This window comes from Lycorma delicatula, chromosome 10 (genome assembly GCF_047948215.1).
Source record: "Lycorma delicatula isolate Av1 chromosome 10, ASM4794821v1, whole genome shotgun sequence".
NCBI classification, from domain to species: domain Eukaryota; kingdom Metazoa; phylum Arthropoda; class Insecta; order Hemiptera; family Fulgoridae; genus Lycorma; species Lycorma delicatula.
Window position 1 is genome coordinate 28,221,679 of NC_134464.1, and position 20,780 is coordinate 28,242,458.

Consider the following 20,780-nt stretch of genomic DNA (forward strand, 5'->3'; position numbering starts at 1 on the left):
ACAAGAATCCACATGGTATCTTGAAGGTAATCCACTTAAAATATTTTCTGAGTCCTGTCATTCTACCAGAACTTTCCATGAAAAATGAATAGGCTGCTGAGGGCCAGGGGACAGACATGAAAACAAAGTGGACAAAAGTGAAGGACATGAAAAAAGACAAACTTACAACATCAAAACAGATTGAAATATGGCCACCATTTTGTAATTTGCTTAGGTTTTATTCAATTCTAGAACTTTTTCTAAGGTTTATTCTAATTTAAAAACTGTGATTCGTCTATCTAAAATGGTGGGCTGGTTATAAGACTATAAACTAAAAAATTAAAATAAAAATAAATCAATGTCAATGTACAGTTCATACATGTATAAAACCTCTAATTTGCCACTTTCTCTAGCTTAGCAGCTAATGTTTGGGTATAACCCACCAGGGGATGTTTGATTAGAAACTTTATAAAATAAATAAACCAACAATTTTTCTAAAAGTATATTTTAAAAATGTAAATGCAGATTAGAGATGTATAGAGTTTAGACTAAGTATAAGTTTTGTATTGTGCAAGGTAAGTTGAAAGTGTTTAATATTTCCAATTTTTATTATCTTCATTTCGATGATCCAGCACAAGAAAAAATGGGCATTTTTTTCGATTTTATATCCATAACAAGAGCCTCAATAACCTGCTGTTTGTGTCTAGACTCTCCACGCAATCTACTTATTTCAGTCAACAGCTTTTCACATTGCCCTTCTAAAGCTCTTAATTCTTTTCTCTGTATTGTTGCACGATCATGTATAACTTTGTGCATATCTTGCTTTTGCGCCTCTAACTCTTGGTTTGCTTGGTATGACAACTGTAAAAAAAGAAAAAATATATATATCTAAAAATATTAAAATGCCAATGGGTATTAAGCTTATACACACACTAACATTCCACTACAAAAGGTATTAAACTGTTAGTACAATTTATTTTTTTGAAATTCCATTTTTACTTTTAATTTTCTATACATAGTCTTCTAAATGTAAGACAAAACCACTGTCTCAAAACAAATCAAACAAAACACTGTCAAAGGAAAGGATCCAATCCTGCATAAACTTTTATTTGAATCATACAAAAGTCATTTAAGTATTCCTTCATTCCCAACACAAATTCATAACTTCTAAAATTTATTTTCAAAGGTTTTAACTAGCCTGGAGTAAAAATATTCTTGACTCTCAGAAATCCGAACATATACAACATTTTATTGTTAACTTATATACAGTTAAGATTTCTACTCAACTAGAAAAGTTGAATAGAAGTTGATCAACTAGAAGTTGGATCCTATTCAACTTCCAGACTTTAGACTCTCAACTAGAAGTTTGAATATGTGAAAACAGGATTAACAAATTCATTATTTAAAATAAAAAGAATTTTGAATTTATTAAAAATTCAAATTGTCAGAACAAGTGATAAAAAATTGCATAGTGATAATGCTCAATTACAATTTTTTTCCTGCTATTAAATCTTGCAATAAATTAACAAAATTCAAGACTATGAGCATCTGATAATAAAGAAGCATCTCTTAATAAAGAAAAGTGGCAGTTGTGCTCAAGAACAATTGCTTCGTGCGTCATATATCCTAAAATTGTTCCTGATTAACAATTCAAGCGAAAATGAAGCGTATTTTCCACTGCTTGTTTCTTTCAACCAAATGCACTACAAGGAGCCCACTGATATGCAGTGACCTCCCTTATTTCATTGAAATCTCACTGCACCTATAAAATGATATGACAGCTAGCTAGGAACTGTATGAAATTTCAACTCAGTACAAACTACAGTACTCCTCAGTTCCAAGAACATTGATAAATTATAATTCGGGTATGGCAGGAGAAGTGTTTATGCAAATGTCTTTTGATGGTTGTTTTTGGTTTTCTTTAAAAATCAAAAAGGGATTTTTAAATATGGGAGCTTTTTTGGATAGTTAACAAGTTTTGGGCAAGTAACAAATTATGCAATAACCAATTGTGTCTACAAAGTAACGCTATCTTACTGGCATTTGTATACATCAATATAAATAATGCCTTAACATAAATTGTTAAAATGTTAAATAATTTTTTTGGAGTTTTCATCATTCTCATGGGACACATTTTTCATGGGAATGAAGAAAATAACTTTTCTGGCGGTTAGTTTCTTAAAACAATATAATTATTTTCTACTTTCTCAGCTGTAAAATTTTTTTCACTTGCACTAACTTCACTTATCCAAAGATTGCAAACAACTTACAAATAATTATAAACATTTAGTTATTTGGATGAATTTTAAATTCTTTATTTGGAATTTTTACAGTAATCTGCATGCAACTAAAACAGTTCATGATACAACAAAACCTTATGATACAACAAAACAAATTTAATACACCTTATACTATTGCTAATTATATGCCTGTAAGACATTCTGTAAATTGTAACTTAAATATAATTATGTATAGTTATTTCTAATGTAGTGATTTGCATATTTTTACCTTCTTAATAGAAAGTACATATACTGCCTTCTTTTATATTACGGTAGTGATAAATAAATTGAATTTTAGGTAAAAGAAACAGTTGGTTTTTCTGCAAGTATCAATGTTCATTACATTCTGTCTGAAGATTTTTTTGATCATCTTGTATTTGATGATGAGTTATAACAGTTTTGGGGCAGCTTCATCCTGTAGCCAGGCAAGGATGTGTTAAGAACCAAATAAAATGTTATTTTGTTATAAATTCACTTTTCAAGTGAATTTCAAACTTGAATTTAATGGGCTTGATACGCTTATGTACCAAAAGTACATTGGCGCAGTGGAAAAACATTTTTTTCACTTATTTTCTCAGTACACCTATTTATAGAAGATTGGGATTTAGTTATGAAAATTGGAACAGCTATTCCAAAGTTTCAGGGGCACTAATTACAAACAATCAACTAAAAAAACATAGAAAAATACGCTATTTCATTCAAAAATTATTTTTCATTTTTAATTAAAAAGAGAATTATAATTCTATTACCAAAGTTATTTTTCATTTTCCTTATTTCATTCTTTTTCATATTAATGATCAATATACAAAATTTAAAAAACAAGCATTAATAGGGAAGAAATTAAGAAATTTTTATTTTACATCTGATTCAAGACAAGAGAAAATATTTTAAGTGTAAGATAACCTACCTTCTTTCTGCTTACAGCATCATTAAAAGTATCGCTCAACATTTTCATTTGATCACTTGATGATCCAGCCATTTCAGAATCACGATTTGCAACTTCTTTTTGAATGTCCTTTAAAGCTTGTATAATTGTCATCACCCTGTTCCATTCTATTCTTGCCAACTAAAAATGTTATTGTAAGAAATAAGCATTGTAAAGTTGTACATAAATTTAGTGTAGTATGTGTGTGAATAACTATTTATTTTATAGTAACTTTGCAAAAACAACCATAGCAACCGTACAATATAAAAAATATTACTTTATATTACTTAAAAATAGTTTAATACTTTAATGTATAAACTACTACTACTACTACTACTACTACTACTACTACTAAAACTACTGTATACCTTTATATTACTTAAACATGTAGCTCATAGTATCCATTATGTAATTTTGGAAGAAAAAATTACAGAATCAATTATCAATTGATTATTATCAATTATTATTAATGATGGGTTATTTATAACCCTACTATAAAAAGCTATAAATACTGAGGGTATAAATACAAGTAGAAGTTTAATTACAGAGGGAGGACGATACAGGGGATGATAACTAGATGAAATTCCTAAACTAAGAAACTTAATTTTAGTGACTAATAAAACTAATTTAGTGATGGGTTGATGCTTCTTGTTAAAGTTAACTAACTCTTAACTGCAGGATACAGGAGTAACCAAAACCACAAAAACCTCTGGAGGATAATTTTAGCTAAATTAATTTTTTGATTAGCACATTCTTATTTTTGGTTTTTGAAAAATTCTTTTAGGAATGTTTTTATATTTATGATTTTAACTTTAGCTTTACCCAGTGTACTGATATTAGAGCCTTTTACCAGCACTTTGGCAAAGTACTATGTTACTCTATAGGCATAATATAAATTTCTACATAATGACTTGTTTTACTCCAAGTCCTCGTTTGGAAAGAATAAAAAGAATGAAATGTAGGTAGTGATGAGATAGAATTCTCAAGACATTATGGAGAGCCATAATTGGTAAACACACTGGTTTCTTTTACTATAGTTTTCATGCACAAATTGTGGTAAATTTATATTCTACCAGTATTTAACAAATGTGCTGATTTATAAATCAGCTTTTGAAAGCTTCGATTTGAGCTTTTGAAAGCAACAACAGTACGCCTACTCTTTTTTATTGAAAAAAGAAGTCTGTATGTTTTCCTTTTTTTTTTATTAAGTTACTCATACCTTATAATCATGAAGACCACGTTCCACTTCTGCCTGATAACCTTTATAAAGTTGTTCAACCACCTTTGTATGACGAGCACGTAATCTTTTCTCCGTTCCAGTTTTGGCTTTTGCAACTAGTTCTGCAAGCCTGTAAAATTAAATTGAACAGAAGTATATATATAAAGCAGATTACTTTAATTAGGAATTTTTATTATTAAAAAATTCAACCAGATTATTTCAATATTTTGAGAAAAATTTTTTCCCATAACAGCCCTGTTTACAACAGTGAGTTGTGTGCCCATGTGTTTTGGTAAGTAGTATTTTCATAAATATACTTATAAGAATTTTGAGATTGTGTGTGTGTGTGTGTGTGTGTGTGTGTGTGTGTGTGTGTGTGTGTGTATGATTAAGTGTGATCTGGGAAAGGAAAGATCATCTTTCTATGTTTGACCGATTCAAAAGTGTAATACAAAGTAAAATAAATATTACTAATGTTTGTAAATAATAAGAATGTTTTTACTGTTTTTGCCCTGATATTGATAGCAAATATAGAAATAATGGCATAAAAATTCATTGGAGATTAAATGTTTTGCAGATTTATTTTACTTTCTTAATACTTCATTTTCCAAACAATTTTTAAAACATTTAGAAAATCAATTATTTAAATCAACTTAAAAGCCAATGGCTTTTAAAAACTAAAATCACTAAAAAACATCACTGGTGAAGATTTACAAAGGTTTTTTACACAGAAGTAAGAAAGGTTCATTTTTTGAGATAAAAAAAATCAATTTATATAGTAATTATACAGAAATTTCATTTTATGATAAAAAAATTAAAATTATGCTTACATTTTCACCAGATCAACAGGATACATTTCAGATAATATTCTACAATTCAATGGACTTATATTAAGAGATTTAACTTCCACAAGATTAGAATCAGAACGTGACTCTGGCAGCTTATGTATATAATCAAACGGAACTCCTCCTTCTCCATCATCAACATCAGCTTTTGTCCAGTGGTAGCTCTCAACCTAGACATAAAATTTATTATTTATTTCAGTGCCTCATATTCTTCCATCAGAATAAACATCACACAACTAAATCTAACTTAAGTTTAAAAACAAATCCAGTATACATTGATAAAAGGAAAGTTGATAGTTATACTTAATTCAGATAGTATAATAATAATAGAATAATAATAATAATAGTATAATTATCATTTTTATTATTAAAATACTATTGTTGCTGCTATGAGATTCATATACTACTATTAATATCCTTTGTTCCCACAACTTGTAGCTTAACCAACCAAAAATAAATGAGCAATTGTGTTGATATCTTGAATGATTTAATTTATAGCTATTATTTTCATCGCAAAATAAAACAACTGCACAAAATCAACTTTAACAAAACAGTTCAGTCAAGCATACGAGGTCTGTAAAGTAATGAGACTGGTTCAGTAAAACTTTATTTACAATCCAATTATACATGGACTATCACCTTCAAAATAGTTCCCTTGGAAAGCCACACAACGCTTCAAATAGTCTTCCCACTCTTCATAGCAGTGTTGGAACTCAGAAACCGAAATATCTGTCAGATGGTAAGTTTTTTTTTTGTTTTCTACTGTCCCAAAATGGTGTCCTTGAGGTGTAAAGTCAGGAATATGAAAAAGTAACAGAGACTCTAAATCAGGTGAATAAGGTGGTCGAAGAACTACAGGAATGGTTTTTTTTTACCAAAAACTCAGAGCAGTGTGAGAAGGTGCAGTGCCGTGATGCAGCATCCAGTTGTTTTTGATGGACTGTGATATGTGGTTCAAATTCAATCATTCTGACAGTTAATTGCCAATCTTACTGTATATCAAGTCTCTGATTCACTCCGCATTGTCACTTTTTTAATGTAAACAATCTTCCACAGCGTGGATCATCGCAACTGATTCCCGGCCATGAGAAAATGCTTCAAACCATCTAAAAACTTGGGCTCATCTCCATATGCACTTTTCAATTTTGAAAAATTTTCAATATTATTCTCAAGAGTTTAACACAAAACTTGATTGTGCAATGTTGCTCATAATAAGAACCATTAATTTTTTAACAAACAACTAGTTTCTTGAAAAGTTTGGTTACAAAGTTGTAAAGTTTTTTTATGGAAAAAACTACACTTTTCTTGGGCATCAATAATTTTATTTGATTTTTATGTCTGCATTTACCTATTTATTTTACCTCTGCATTTGTTATGGAGTAGGTAAATTTGTAAAAATTAAATATGAAAATTTGCATATAATCCATTGATTCCCATAAAATGTGCGTTGACATGATTTTTACTATTTATTCAAGTTGTATATACAAGGTCTGTAAATAAAATTAATGAGACTAAATTTTTGACAGCCAAAGCGGCAACACTTATTAGAAAACATATGGTTATATGAACAGCTGATTATATTAGGTATTAATCTTTTTAGTCCATTGTTGCCATGTTAGACGTAAAACTTTTCGTGTAACTAGTTTTTGTTGTGCGTTACTATTCTGAGTTACTATGTTGAGCGATTCTAATTATGAGCAATATTGAGCAATCACGTTTTGTGCTAAACTTTGAGAATGCTACTGAAACTTTTTCAATTAACTTAATTTATATCCTCAATTTTTGAGTTTTTCTTTCAAACTATTTTGAAAGTTAATAAAAATTTCAGGAATTTAATGAAGAAAAAGCAAACCAAGTTGATTTTGATGAACAGGAAACTACTAAAAATCTTTTTTTAAATGATAAAATGAAAAACAATTAAATTAAGCAAAGTCATAATTCATTATATTAGTTTGTAAAATTAAATTAAAAACAAAATCTCACCATTTTAACCTGCTCTTCAAGTGGAGTTTTAGCAGTGACTGCAGGAATAGTGTCACTACACAAAACATCTGTGAGTGAACTGTAAATAAAAATAAACATACTGAAAATCTAATACATAAAAAAATGACAAATTTTAAATTCTTAAAGCAATTGCTTTTAATGATATTTATGTAAATGATTACTGACAAAATACTCCACCACATGCCAGTTCCAAGCATGACCTCTTTTCAAGAAGAGGGGATGAGGAGTTGATCAACCTTATAAAAAAATTTACATCCATCTGGCTCCAGATGATAGCATCAAGTTAGGGATCCTACCTAGGGATACAAGTGAAAATCAGTCTGTTTTATGGCAGAAGAAACTCACAATTACATCAGGAAGAACCTAAAGGAGTAAACCTCAAAAGGAAAATCCTTACAGGTTTGGAGGCAGAGAGGTGCCAGCCCTAACACCAAACTTATCCACCTTAGTGTTCATAACAAGGCCAGGAGATGATACAGACAGAAACCATGTCACCTTGAAAATACAACAGGTTTAAATAGTAAATGAATGGATTTTAAACAAAAAAGGAATTTAATGCAAAAAATTAAGTTATTTAAAGGACATTCAAGGACAATGAATTAGAACAAATGTACTACAAATGCAGATGTTGCTTTTCATCTCCGAAAAGCAACAAGACATTTAAGGTTGTAGTGATTTTCATTTCAAGAATTTGGAGTGTACAATTAAAAATTATGAATATATTTCAGATATAATATTGTTCTGTTAAATGAATAAATATTTGTTCCTATTTTCTAGGAGTTTTTGTCCAATACAGACACAGAATAATAAATATGCATCTTATTTAAAATATTTATCTGTATCTTGACTACAAAAAATTATACATACACTCTTTCACCCTCCTTATTTATCCATAATCCTTCTCCTCCACCAGTTGAAATTCCAATGTAACCCATAACACCACTGGCATCTGGCAAACGTTTAACTGCTACATATGTGCGTCCATCTTTTAATGTACACTTGTAGTCAGAGACAAGCATTTCTCTATCTGGCCAATCAAATGCCATATCTACTTCTTCCATCTAAGTAAAGGTTTTTAAATATAAAAGATAATTAAACACATTTGCACTAACTATATATTTAAATTCTAATCCAAAAAGCTACAAGATTGTTAAAACTAAATGTAAAAAATGATTACATCACCTAGCATAATATAAATTGTGCAATATCTTATTTAGTAATATACACAATCTGCATAATCTCATTTAGTTTGTGTTTGAGTGCAACATGTTTGTAGCACGATTTGGTTATTTAAGTTGATTTTTGTAATGTGAGATTTTCAGGAGCAACAATGTAAAATTTTGTGTGAAAATGGGGAAAATGTTCACAGAAACATTCAACTTTTGAAACAAGCTTAAAGTTGGTTTTCAGTCAATTGAAGATTACCCTTGACCAGGAAGGCCAGAAAATCAACTATCTGATGCGTGGAAATTGCAAATTGTTAGAAGTTTCAGAAGAGGTTAACAGCATCTCAACTGGATCATGCCATGACATTTTGACTAAAAAATTGAACATGCATAGAGTTGCAGCAGTTTGTTCTTTGTTTGATGACAGAACAGCAGAAAGAACAGAGTGGTTGTTTGTCAGCCAGTTCTTGAACAAGCCAGTTTTGATCAAACATTCATGCAAAGGACCATAACAGGAGACAAAAGCTGGATTTATGGCTATGACATTGAGGCAAAAGTTTAATCACAATGGATTGGCAAATGATCAACCATGGTCCAAGAATTTAATGTCTATCCAATGTCAAAAGTCTCAATTCTCTTCAGTTTCACCTTGTACAGTGCATACTATCAAGGGTTTTTACAATGGTTATGTGAAAAAATCTACAAAGAGTTGTGGCGAGACAACTCACGGTTCTTTCACCATGACTGCCTGCACACTCAGTTTTGTCAGTTCATCTCTTGTGCAGAAAATCAGGTGACTGTCCTCCCTACTCACCCATACCTGGCCCATGCGATTCTTTCTTATTTTTATAATTAAAATCGGTGATGAAAGGATGCCATTTTTAGACTACTGATGGTTTTGAAGAGAATAATTCATCATGGACCCTAAAGACCACTTCAAATGAAGCTATCCAGAACTGCAAAGCAGTTCTGGTAACTGCCGCTGGAAAAAGTGTGTGAATAGGGGAGGGAAGAACTTTGAAGAGGATACAGACAAATCTATAAAATTAATAATAAAGATTAAATTAAATTACATTTGGTTGTTTTCTGAGGAGGTCAAATGATATTTACTCTTGACTAATTATTGATTAGAGAATCATACATAATTATCTTTTCCTAAAAAAAATTAGGCTTTATATCCAGGCAGGAAAAAAATTTAAGATATGCTTTATCAGCAAAAGTGGTCTAAAATATTTGGTTGTTACAAATAAGCTTATGAAAATCACATTTATCATATGATTAGTAGGTCAAACTTTACATAACAGGTACCTCAACCAATAGCTGATCACGTTGTGTAAGGTTGCATTAAGATAAGATTCTCAGATTAATGCAAAAGCAGGCATTGCTTTCTAACAAGTTGTTAAAAAGGACTTCCAATGGTCCTACCTCACTAGCTACTAAGATAGTGGCAGATAGGCCAGTTCCAACAGCTGAAAAATTTCCTATGTGATTTCAAAAAAAGGAGATTTAGATGGAATGATAATATCTTTCTTTTCTGAGTAGTTGAATTAAAATTATCTACATAATATAAATCATAATTTATAAAAACCAGAGAAGTTCTGGTTAACTTCTTTAGCTCTCATGGTAATAGTGATTACATTTACAATTGTATTTTGTCAACTGTAAATAACCTGTATACTCAGTATACACATTAGTGTACTAATTTTCAATATTTTACACTGAAAAAAAAATTTTCAGCACATCTTAAAAATATGTTTAAATCAGTAAATTACCCTCTCCTCTTCACTAATAAGTCCAAATGCTCTAGCTGCATTAGGTAATGGTCCTGATGGAGGAAATGATAAAAATGGACCTTTCACTTGATTGTCCATCATCGCCACCAGCAGCTTGGCCAGAAACATGTTTCGGTTTCTTTTTGCCTCTACGCCAAACATAGGCTCTCCTGCCAATCTTTCCAGCCATCTCTAAAAAATAAAAATAAATTCAATATTACATAAAATTTATATTTTAAATATGTGTCTATTTATGCCAGTAAATAGATTGTACACATGGCCAGTTTGTTATGTATTAACACACACACACACACACACACACACACACACACACAAAAATAAAAATAAATGCCCACTGGGTCTTTTTGGCCCCAGTGGGCATGAATGCCACAAAATAAATTAAATTCTAGGCAGGATTTTTTCTAAATTTGTCTTAAATTTATGGAATAGGTAATAAATTCGGTAAAGCCAAATTATTTGTAACAATTTCAAATTTTCAAACAAGAGTACATTTACAATATGTACTCTACAAAGTATGAATCTACAATTTGTGTTAATTGTAGATTCATACTTTTTAATTACAATATTATTATAATAACATAATATATATAATATAATATATGTAATTATTATAATTATGATATATTATAATATTATATTATAATTATTATTATAACAATATCTTTGTTTTTTTTATTATCCTATTTTCCATGCAGTGCACATCTTTTCCACTTTTCCAAGTACCTTTTCCATTTTTCCAAAATGTGTTATAAAATATTTTAATACAAAATCCATTTGTAATTATGATAAACATTTATTTAGTCATTTCTGAGCCAAAAGGTGTAATCAATAGCTTTTTATCCTACATTAGTTTTCACACCAAATGGGCAGGCAATGCATAAATCCAATCTTCTGGTCTAACATAACATTTTTTATATACAACCATATATATAAGATACATTCAACCACATAGGATATGTACATTTGCCCTTCTTTTTGTTTCAACAAAATATTAAAAGCATCAAAATGGATATTCTCTTTATTAACATATTTTTTATTAAACATTTTGGTTGACAATAACATCCTTCTCGCATGAGGCTCTTGAATGAATGAGTTTTCTTCACATGTAAATTAAATTAGTAAGATTTTCATTTTCTAATATTTACTTATTACTGTATACACATTTCTTTTCTTAGTTTATATTTTGTAATTATTGAAATCACTTTTGTGTAGCTTATTTTTAAATATTAAAATCCACAAACACAAATTCTTTTATAAGAATTATTTTAATTATCTATAGGAAGAAACAAAATGTATTTTGGCGCATACGAATTTTAGGAGTGCAATCAAAGTTTAAATTATAATTATAAATTATATCATAGCAAATATCAGCTTTAATTCTTTTAATTTTGGCCCAGCAATTCTCTGGACCTTCTGTCTTAATCCTTTTTATTATTACAGTGACATTTAAAAAGAATCTTAGTTCCAATAAACATTTTTATTTTCTATAACAAAAAAAAGTTAGATTCCATTTACAATAATATATAAATATCAAAAAAGAGGTTCCAAATGTACACTAGAAGTTAGAAAAAGCAGATTCAAACTGAAAATAAAATAATTATGCACATAAAATAAATAAAAAGTAAAATCCTCACATTTCTTTAAAAAAAAATCCAATACATTACATACCGTACAGTGGTCAAAATCTCTCGGTCTTGTTACGTTACTAATAAAATTATTAGTGAACTGCAAGAAGAATACATGATCCTCATCTAACTTGGACTCTTCTGAGAACTCATACTTTGTTGGCTGATTTCCTTCATCATCATCGTCGTCAGACATCTTGTTACTTTTTGTTTTCTTTTGTTTTTTTTACCTTTTATATATTTTAGAAAGTGTTGTTTATTATGTGTGCACACATGTATATATGTATATGTATGTATGTATGTGGTGTGTAAACGTGGGTGTATGGATGTGTGCACACAAACTATGTTGATGATTGTATGTACTTACTACTAATAATTAAAACATTATTTATTTTATAGCATAGCAACTGTATCCCATAGCAACAAAATATTCATTAATAACAAAAAATGCATATCTAAAAAAAATAAAAATCACACATATTAAATATTTTGGCTTATATTATGTGATGTTAGAATATTTTTTTAATTATTAAATACATTTTTTAAATTAATTATATTGGAAATTATTCACTGTAATTTAAATATAATTTTCAGGAAATACAATAAATATAACAGATTTTAAAAAATAATCAATTTTTAGAACTTTTATAGTTATCCGACTCCTAAAACTACTTTTAGGAAGGAAAAATAATTTTCTGAAGTAAATGTATCAATTTTTGTGTAATAAATACTAATTTCATACGTGTAATATCTTCAAAAATAACTAAACTAAGTAAAACGACCCATTTTAAAAAATTTTATGGATTTTTTAATCTGCTAATTTTTAATCTATATCCTAATTTCTTTTAAATCTGCTTGGTTGCAATTAATTATGCTCTACAAATGAAGCGAGTAACATTTCAATAAAATAGATCTTTTAAAAGATTTATAATATCCAATGTTTAAAAAAAAAATCAATTTTTATCTTATTAAAACAGGAGGCTGGAATAAGCAAGGATAAGTTTAAAACAGAAAAGAAGTCATCTAGTTTTTATAATAGATCTAACAAAAAGAAAGATTTCTTAAAAATATTTGTGTGGAGATTAAAAGGTTATGAATGTAGTGCATGAAATTTAGAAAGGGAAATAGAGATATTTCCCTTTTATTTCACTTCCACTTCTATCTTATCCACAAATTATTAAACTTAGGCTAAACTTACTGAACTTTGCTGAATTAAACTTAGCCTAGATAGCTTAAATTATATTCTTATTTCATAACCTTCAGTTTTAAGGTTACCACTTTCTTAAATGTTCTGTTTTTTTTCTGGAAATAACAGGTTTTAAGGACAAGTTAAGTATTTTATCAAGGTTTTGCTTTCTTATATCTTAAATCTGAACAAAATACGTTCAGATTTAACGTATTCATCAATAATTTGATTCATCAAATTATGAATTAAAATCTTAATTTATTCAATAGAGAATAAATATATATTTTAAAGGAATATATATATATATATATTTTAAAGGATGTTGTTCTATTTTTTTTTATAGTTATTAAAAGAAATAATTCATAATACACTGCAAAATTCTAACAGATCACAATGGATTTGTGCTTGAATTTGAATGAATTTGGAAGTATTTTTTATATCAGTACAAAAGATAACTTTTATTAATGTAAAATAATTATTAATCTGCATTATATTGCTGAAGGTTTTTTCATAATTTGCTTAATTAATTTTAGCAAACATTTCAAGTAAAAAATTACAGGAAATCTGAAAAACATTTTTTTTGGCAGTCATTTTTATAACTAATGAATTCTAATTTATTTTTTTATTGACTAGAAAATGTAGTGAATCATTTTTAGAAAATATTTTTTTATTTTCTCCCAAGCATCATGAGAAATGAACATGAAAAGATACAAAATTCACAAGCACTGGCCAGTATCCATTTAAAGCATAGTATCCATATTTTAATTTCCATATTTTTTAAAGCATAGCAGTATCCATATTTTAATTTCATAATTAAAATATTACTAAAAATGTAAAAGTAATATTTTTTTATAATTCTACTTTTTCAAATTTACAAAAGGTTCCTGCAATATATACTTTCATAACTTTGGCAAATTTATAGGTTTACATATGAGACAGCTATTGTTTATTTATTTTAATAAAAAGAAAAGGGTTTGTAATTTTTACAATGAACCAAGTTGATGATAGAAATTCAAAGCTACAACTTTGCTAATGAAAAGTAGAGATGCTGCAATTTTGTCATGAAGTGGCTGATTCTCAATGTTGAATTTGAGATTCAATCACTCAAATATATAACTAATTTTTGCCTATGACATATAATAGATAATTTTTTATACAGATATGAGAATGACTCACAAAGAATGTACGTAAACATAATAATGACACAGAGAACAAAAATTTATTTATTTTACTAACAATTATATTTTTATTTAATTTTTATAAGCACATTTTTGAAGAGTTTTGAAGTATGGTGTTGTAGAAGAATATTGAAATTTTAATACAGTATGAAATAAGTTGATAGATTAGCTGCTATTAAGATTCGAAGAGAATCGGTACTAATAATATAATCTACAGGTAAAAAAAAACAAAAACATAAAGATTAGTTACACATAAAATGAATAATGGAAAATTTAAAATATAGAAAATGTGGAAAAACTAAACAGTTCTATGAAAAGTGGAATAAAATTGTATGAAAAACCATATAATACTGATCAACTAAATGAAAAATTATCATTCTTTAAAAAATTCTATTGTATTTTTTTATTTAATATATATTTTTTCTTTTATATTATTTTTTTTCTGGCTGAAAATATTATAAATTGTTCAAAAAACATTTTACAATAATGAAGGCATAAATTTTATTTTTAAAACGGTCTACAGAATCTTATCTTTCTCTTTATAAGAAATTATTGGTATGACATTTTTAATATTTTCAAACTTAAAAGACTAGTTAAAAAAGTAACAGAAAAATTATTTCATTTCTAAACATTATTTTCAAAGGAACAATTAATATTTTGTTAATAATAATTAAAAATTAAAAACCTTTGTGAATTAATAAAAATTTATTTAGTTTGCAACAACTAATTCAATAAAAAAACAGAAAATAATATTATATAATAATAAGTTGTTTATTTTGTTAGTAGCAAATAACAAAAAGCACATTCTATTTCTTCATATAATTATTACAATGGTCATCATAATCTCCACTACCACCACCACGTTTTCTTTTCACACCGTTACTTACTCCATTACCGATTTCATTATTTTTTTTTACAATAACATTTCTATTTTCACAAGTATCTTCAATTACATCACTTAGATTGGTGACATAAGTTTTTTCATTTTTGACAGTTTTTGAACATTTGGCAGAGTTATTATCATCGATATCACAACCCTTATTGGTTAATTTGCTTTTCCTTATATATGGATGAATTGGAAGATTCTGACTGCATTCAAATTGTGAAACGCAACAAGATTTACTTGATTTTTCAAATTTCTGTAAAATAAAAATAAAAACTATGAATTTATTAAAATATGTAAGGTTCAATTGGAAATTCATACATTATATTTAAACATTAAAATACATTAAATTAAATTATTAATTATTATTAAATTATTTATACACTAAATTTATACATTATAGTTCTTTGGGCAAATATTTTTCACATGAAAATCAGTCACATAAAGCACAATAATAAAATACTTATAAAAAAGAAATAAAACAATTAAAACTCATTTTTTACAGAAAATCAGTTTTATATTAAAAAACATCAACAAACAAATAACTTTGTTAGTTGATGCTTTATATCATTCAACACCAACAAACAAACCAAGTGCAACAATAAACAAAGACACAAATAACTAATTGAAATTGTTTATCTGTTAAAAATATTGGAAGCTCTAGAAATAAAAGTAAAAGAATTAAATCTTTCAGAAGAAATTTTAAGGTCTCAATAATGTAGGCAAAATATCAACAGTGAAAGTTTTACCTTTGCAACCAAAACAAATAGGCCAATATTTTTTTATAAAAAATTATATAATTGCTACAAACCTCTCTTACAATGTAAACATTTATATAATATTTTTAAAAGTTTTATTTGTTGGCCTAAGAATAAATGTAATATTTCAGTGATAACCTGTGCAGGTATTTTTTTTTGTCTTCGGTCATTTGATGGTTTGATGCAGCTCTCCAAGATTCCCTATCTAGTGCTAGTCATTTCATTTCGGTATACCCCCACATCCTACATCCCTAAAAATTTGTTTTACATACTCCAAACGTTGCCTGCCTGTACAGTTTTTTCCTTCTATCTGTCCCTCCAATATTAAAGCGACTATTCCAGGATGCCTTAATATGTGGCCTATAAATCTGTCTCTTCTTTTAATTATATTTTTCCAAATGCTTCTTTCTTTATCTATTTGCTGCAACACCTCTTCATTTGTCACTTCCACCCATCTGATTTTTAACATTCTCCTATAGCACCACATTTCAAAAGCTTCTAATATTTTCTTCTCAGGTAGTCTGATCGTCCAAGTTTCACTTCCATATAAAGATATGCTCTAAACATATACTTTTATTGCAGGTATTGTATTTCTTAATTATATATTGTAACTGCCTTTTTTATGTCATACTTTGTACAAGGGGAATGAAGTTTATTCATTCATTCAATGTTTTGTGTACGTAAAGTAAAATTTTGAGAAATATTTACCAAGTTATAAGAAACTGAATTTGATAAAAAAAAAATATAATACATAGTTGAATTTTTATTAAGACAGCATTACAGCAAATGAGATTAGATTTCAATTTATTACATTATACTTTTCAGAAAATAAAAAAATCTGGTAAAGTATTGTATGAATTTCCTGGTTATGCCTGACCGGTAGTGAAATCGTGAAAAAGTGAAATCGAAGCATCAAAATTCCCAAATTTCAAATAAGATTTTTTTTTATTTTAGAGCATCCTTACTCTGTGAGGAAAAGTTAGGAAATATACATTTATAAAGAAGTGATCCCTAACACAAAAACTAATTTAAGAGAGAACTGTTTAAAAAGATTGAAAAAACCAATTCCTCATTTTTTGATTAATATTTCTTCTTGCAGTGTAGCACTAGAGCTATGATGTCAGGAAAGTAATAAAGTCTAACTTTTATGAAAATAATGAAAAAAATAGCTTCTCACTTTGGGTCTGGAATATAATATAGGTGCCAAAGCTACTTTAATATATTTTTTTTAAATATTTTTATTTATAGTCGCAACAACAATTAAAATCATTAGCAACTTATCAACATAATGTAACTGTACTGGTAAAAAAGTAGCCTTGAACAAACTTAGGACGACCATTCCTGAAACATGTGATTAATTGAAACCCAATAACCAAATAACACTAGTATCTGCAATCTAGTATTCAAATCTGAATAAAAGCAACTACCTTTATTAGGATTTGAAACTGAGAACTTCAACTTCAAAATCAGCTGATTTATGATAAGTTCACTACTACACCAACCCAGTGGGTTAATTTAATTTCATTAGCCCTTTAAAAATACAATTTTCTTTTAATAGTAGAAATTCAAAGAGTTGAGCCAAAAAACAAAATATATATTCTTTTAGAGGTGGGGAATAAATTTTAAGAAAAGGTTTCTAAACATATTTATATATAGGTTAGGCTAACAAATTTGCTTAAGTAAAATTTTCTCTAAATCTATCAACCTTTTCAACAGAGGCTAAAAAAAGAAAAAAGAAAATTTTCATAAAACGTTTCTGTTATTTAGGTCCAGGATCTATAATTAAAAAAAATTGTAAACATTTCTGTATAGTTCATAATTTAAAAAAATTGTACAAATTTCATGATAGCTCGATATATGAAGTATAAAAATATTTATACTGAAGAGATCAAGCATATGACCAATGCCCGATATATGAGCCAAATTTAAAGTAAATTGGTTCAGTGAATAGAGATATAAGATATAAGGGGAAAAACAGTGCGACACACATACGTACATATGTATGCACATATGTACAAATGTTTTTTTCTAGATGAACTAGTTGGAACTTAAAACATAAAGATCTGCAAAAAATCCCTACACCCTGCTTTAGACATGCCCACCATACTTTCTCCTTTAATATAACTATTTTAGTTATATTCGTCGGGAAAGTTAAAAGGAGAAACATATAAACGCATTTTTCCATGTAAATTAAAAAAAATTAATTAAGTAATATACCATTAAATAATTTAACTTTTTAATAATTTATAAACAAGCCTTTTTTAAAACATAAAATCATGGCAATAAAAATTTATTTATAGCTAAAAATTTACCATGATTATAATTTATTTACAATAATACAGCTGTCGATTGCCAATAAGCATAACATAAAAATAAAGTCCTTTTTTACTTCCTTGTACGAAGTAAAGGAAGTATTGTGATCACATAAAATTTCAGTTTTCAGATTTTAATGGAAATATCCATTTTGATCCCTGCATCCATTTTGACTAGTTTTGCGTGATGTTTGTACGTACGTATGTGTCTCCTTGCATAACTCAAAAACGATTAGCCGTAGAATATTGAAATTTTGGATTTAGAACAGTTATAACATCTAGTTTTGCACTTCCCCTTTTGATTACAATCAACTGGATCAAAAGAATCCAAAAGAAGCTCAAAATCCAAAAAAATTGAATTTTAGACTTTTTCTTAACCGCAGTAATAAGTCCTCATTGAGAGTTTCAATGATATTTCATAACTTGTACTTATTTTCATTGATTCCAGAGTTATAGCCAAATGAAATTTTAATTAATGAAATATTTGGATCTTACATGGGGAAGGCACATTGGTTCCAATCCGACTTCACATACATATATTTTTTATAACCTTTTTTTTAAATTTAAATATATTGATTTATTAATAATTATTAACCTCTGATTATTAAAAAAATTACAATAAACAATAATTAAGTAACAAAAAAAAGAAACAAAAAATCAGAAGTTGTTAGTGAAATTATGTATGTACTTTGCATTTTAATTCAAACATTTTTACAGAGGTAAATCAATATATTTAAATTAAAAAAAAAAAAAAAATGTATATGACATCGGATTCGAACCGATGTGTCCATGGTTACAGATCCGACACATTCTCACTTACACCATAAATAATTACTTGAGTGATGTGAAACAAAATTAATATATTAACTAATATAAAATGCTGATACGGGCACCACAAAAAAATGTGATGCAATGTGATATTCACATCAGATTTTTTTAATAAGTAATTAAAGTGCTGACATTGTCACTGGAATAAAAATGTTTTAAAAGAACATATTTTTGCCTTTAAAAAAATATATGCAGTTAATACTGTAAGCTACATCCTTTAAAAAATAAATTTCCAAAAATGGTTAAAGGATTAATATTTTGAACAAAGAAACACCAATTCAAAATAAATTTAAACTATTAAAAAAAAAAAAATTATAGTGGTATAAATTGCAAATGAATAAATAATAATTTTCTAACTAAAAATGAATGATCAGTCTTATTAAAATTAAAATCAGTTAAACTGAGATGTTAGAAAGAAAAAAAGTACAATAGTACATTTAATTCATTTACAAGTACTTTACCACTAAAACAAAAATATTTATTAAAATTAAAATGATTATAGGTTGGATTATAGGTTGACTCACCTAGGTTAAACTGGGCAGGAACCTTCAAAAATAAAATTCTCAATTGCACAACACAAATATGGTTTGCTGTAACGACTTACACGAGGTAGATTTAATTTGAAAATAAACAATAGTAAATAGATGTAATGTAATATGACAGAAATAAGGATAATAAGGAATTAATATTAAGATAGAGGATCATACTATACAGAAGTTGCATAGCTTATGTTAACAAGGTAGTAAAATTACAAGTGGATGAAGACAGACTGGTACATACAACTTCTCATTTATAGCAGTCTCTTAAACTTTTATGAAAAAAAAATACAATATTATTATTAAACAGAGATCCAAGAACTAACAGATCATCTTTAAAATAGTTCTATAAAATGCAAATTTGATGGTAATGAAACATAGCTATAGGAAAACCAGAAAGGAATAGATAGAGGTTTTAGAAATATTACAGTCATGATATTGAAAATTAAATGATTAATGAAAAATGTAATGAAGAGGTCTTAAAATAAATAAATGAAGAGAGAAATTTATCAGAGTGTTGTTATTTGTCATATAAAAGCCATCTAAGTTTAGTTAAACTAATCATAGAGTGTTATAAAAGTTAAAACCTATAAAGGAAGAAAGATATTAATATACAAAACTAACAATAAATTGAAAAAAATGGGAAAAAATTATTCAATCAATCAGGAGCAGAAACAGGTGTAAAAGAAATAATAAACAAGTCTACTTACATCAGAATGATTATCTGTTTCAGATAATATGGTTTTGGAAGCAACTTCTTCTCTTACATCATCTTGCTTTAAAGCATTCTGATTAACACCACGTCGATCTAATGATTTCAAATAGGCCTTTTCAGTTTGCTCTCTCCAAATCTTATTGAAACCCTAAAAAGAATGAACGAAATAATATTAAAATAAATAAAAAATAAACAAAACAACCCCATTTTAAAATAACAACTGTTTTTGAGCAGTACACACTATACTTGATCAGAAAACTATTTTAATTTTTATAAATTTTACCTTATGATATAAACTTTTTCTTTTAGATGTACAGTTAAAAGATGATATTAACACATCTGCTATGATAGCATGCAACCTATTTAACCCACTGATCGAAATAAGTACATCACTAGTTTGAAAAATGAGGGACTATAATGAATAAAAACCTTTTTTAATTGATTGAAAAAGTGACCATATTGCATTGTTAATGAACATCATGTATTTTCATTAATATGCATAGAAAAGTTAGCGTTCTATTTTACTGTTTTCTTACTAATAATAACTGA

At 27.6% G+C, this 20,780-nt stretch overlaps 2 protein-coding genes across 6 annotated transcripts in view; both read right to left on the bottom strand.

Moving 5' to 3' along the window:
- Positions 1 to 506: 506 nt before the first annotated feature.
- Positions 507 to 12,090, bottom strand: LOC142331532 (uncharacterized). Its single transcript, XM_075377516.1, has 8 exons — positions 11,879 to 12,090; positions 10,190 to 10,381; positions 8,119 to 8,312; positions 7,231 to 7,309; positions 5,233 to 5,417; positions 4,403 to 4,532; positions 3,166 to 3,324; positions 507 to 840 (listed from the first exon to the last, which is right to left on the bottom strand). The coding sequence occupies exons 1-8, from the start codon at positions 12,029 to 12,031 to the stop codon at positions 595 to 597; spliced, it is 1,338 nt and encodes a 445-aa protein (XP_075233631.1). The 5' UTR covers positions 12,032 to 12,090; the 3' UTR covers positions 507 to 594.
- A 2,801-nt stretch (positions 12,091 to 14,891) lies between these two features.
- The window catches only part of LOC142331378 (paired amphipathic helix protein Sin3a-like), a 44,326-nt gene continuing 38,437 nt past the window's right edge, over positions 14,892 to 20,780 (bottom strand). For all 5 annotated transcript variants that reach the window (XM_075377254.1, XM_075377255.1, XM_075377252.1 and 2 more), the window contains 2 exons: positions 20,227 to 20,379; positions 14,892 to 15,338 (listed from right to left, as the gene is read on the bottom strand). In XM_075377254.1, coding sequence (XP_075233369.1) covers positions 15,006 to 15,338; positions 20,227 to 20,379 — 486 coding nt within the window. In that variant the 3' untranslated portion in view covers positions 14,892 to 15,005. The remainder of the gene's footprint in view (positions 15,339 to 20,226; positions 20,380 to 20,780) is intronic.

What these genes read in the sequence shown, in the direction of transcription:
- LOC142331532 (XM_075377516.1), bottom strand. Translation starts at nt 12,031, where the DNA reads ATGTCTGACGACGATGATGATGAAGGAAATCAGCCAACAAAGTATGAG. An exon ending in GAGATTTTGACCACTGTACG is followed by an intron (nt 10,382 to 11,878) that starts GTATGTAATGTA and finishes TTTATTTTTTAG; the next exon opens with AGATGGCTGGAAAGATTGGC. An exon ending in CCTGTTGATCTGGTGAAAAT is followed by an intron (nt 4,533 to 5,232) that starts GTAAGCATAATT and finishes TTAATTTTACAG; the next exon opens with GCTTGCAGAACTAGTTGCAA.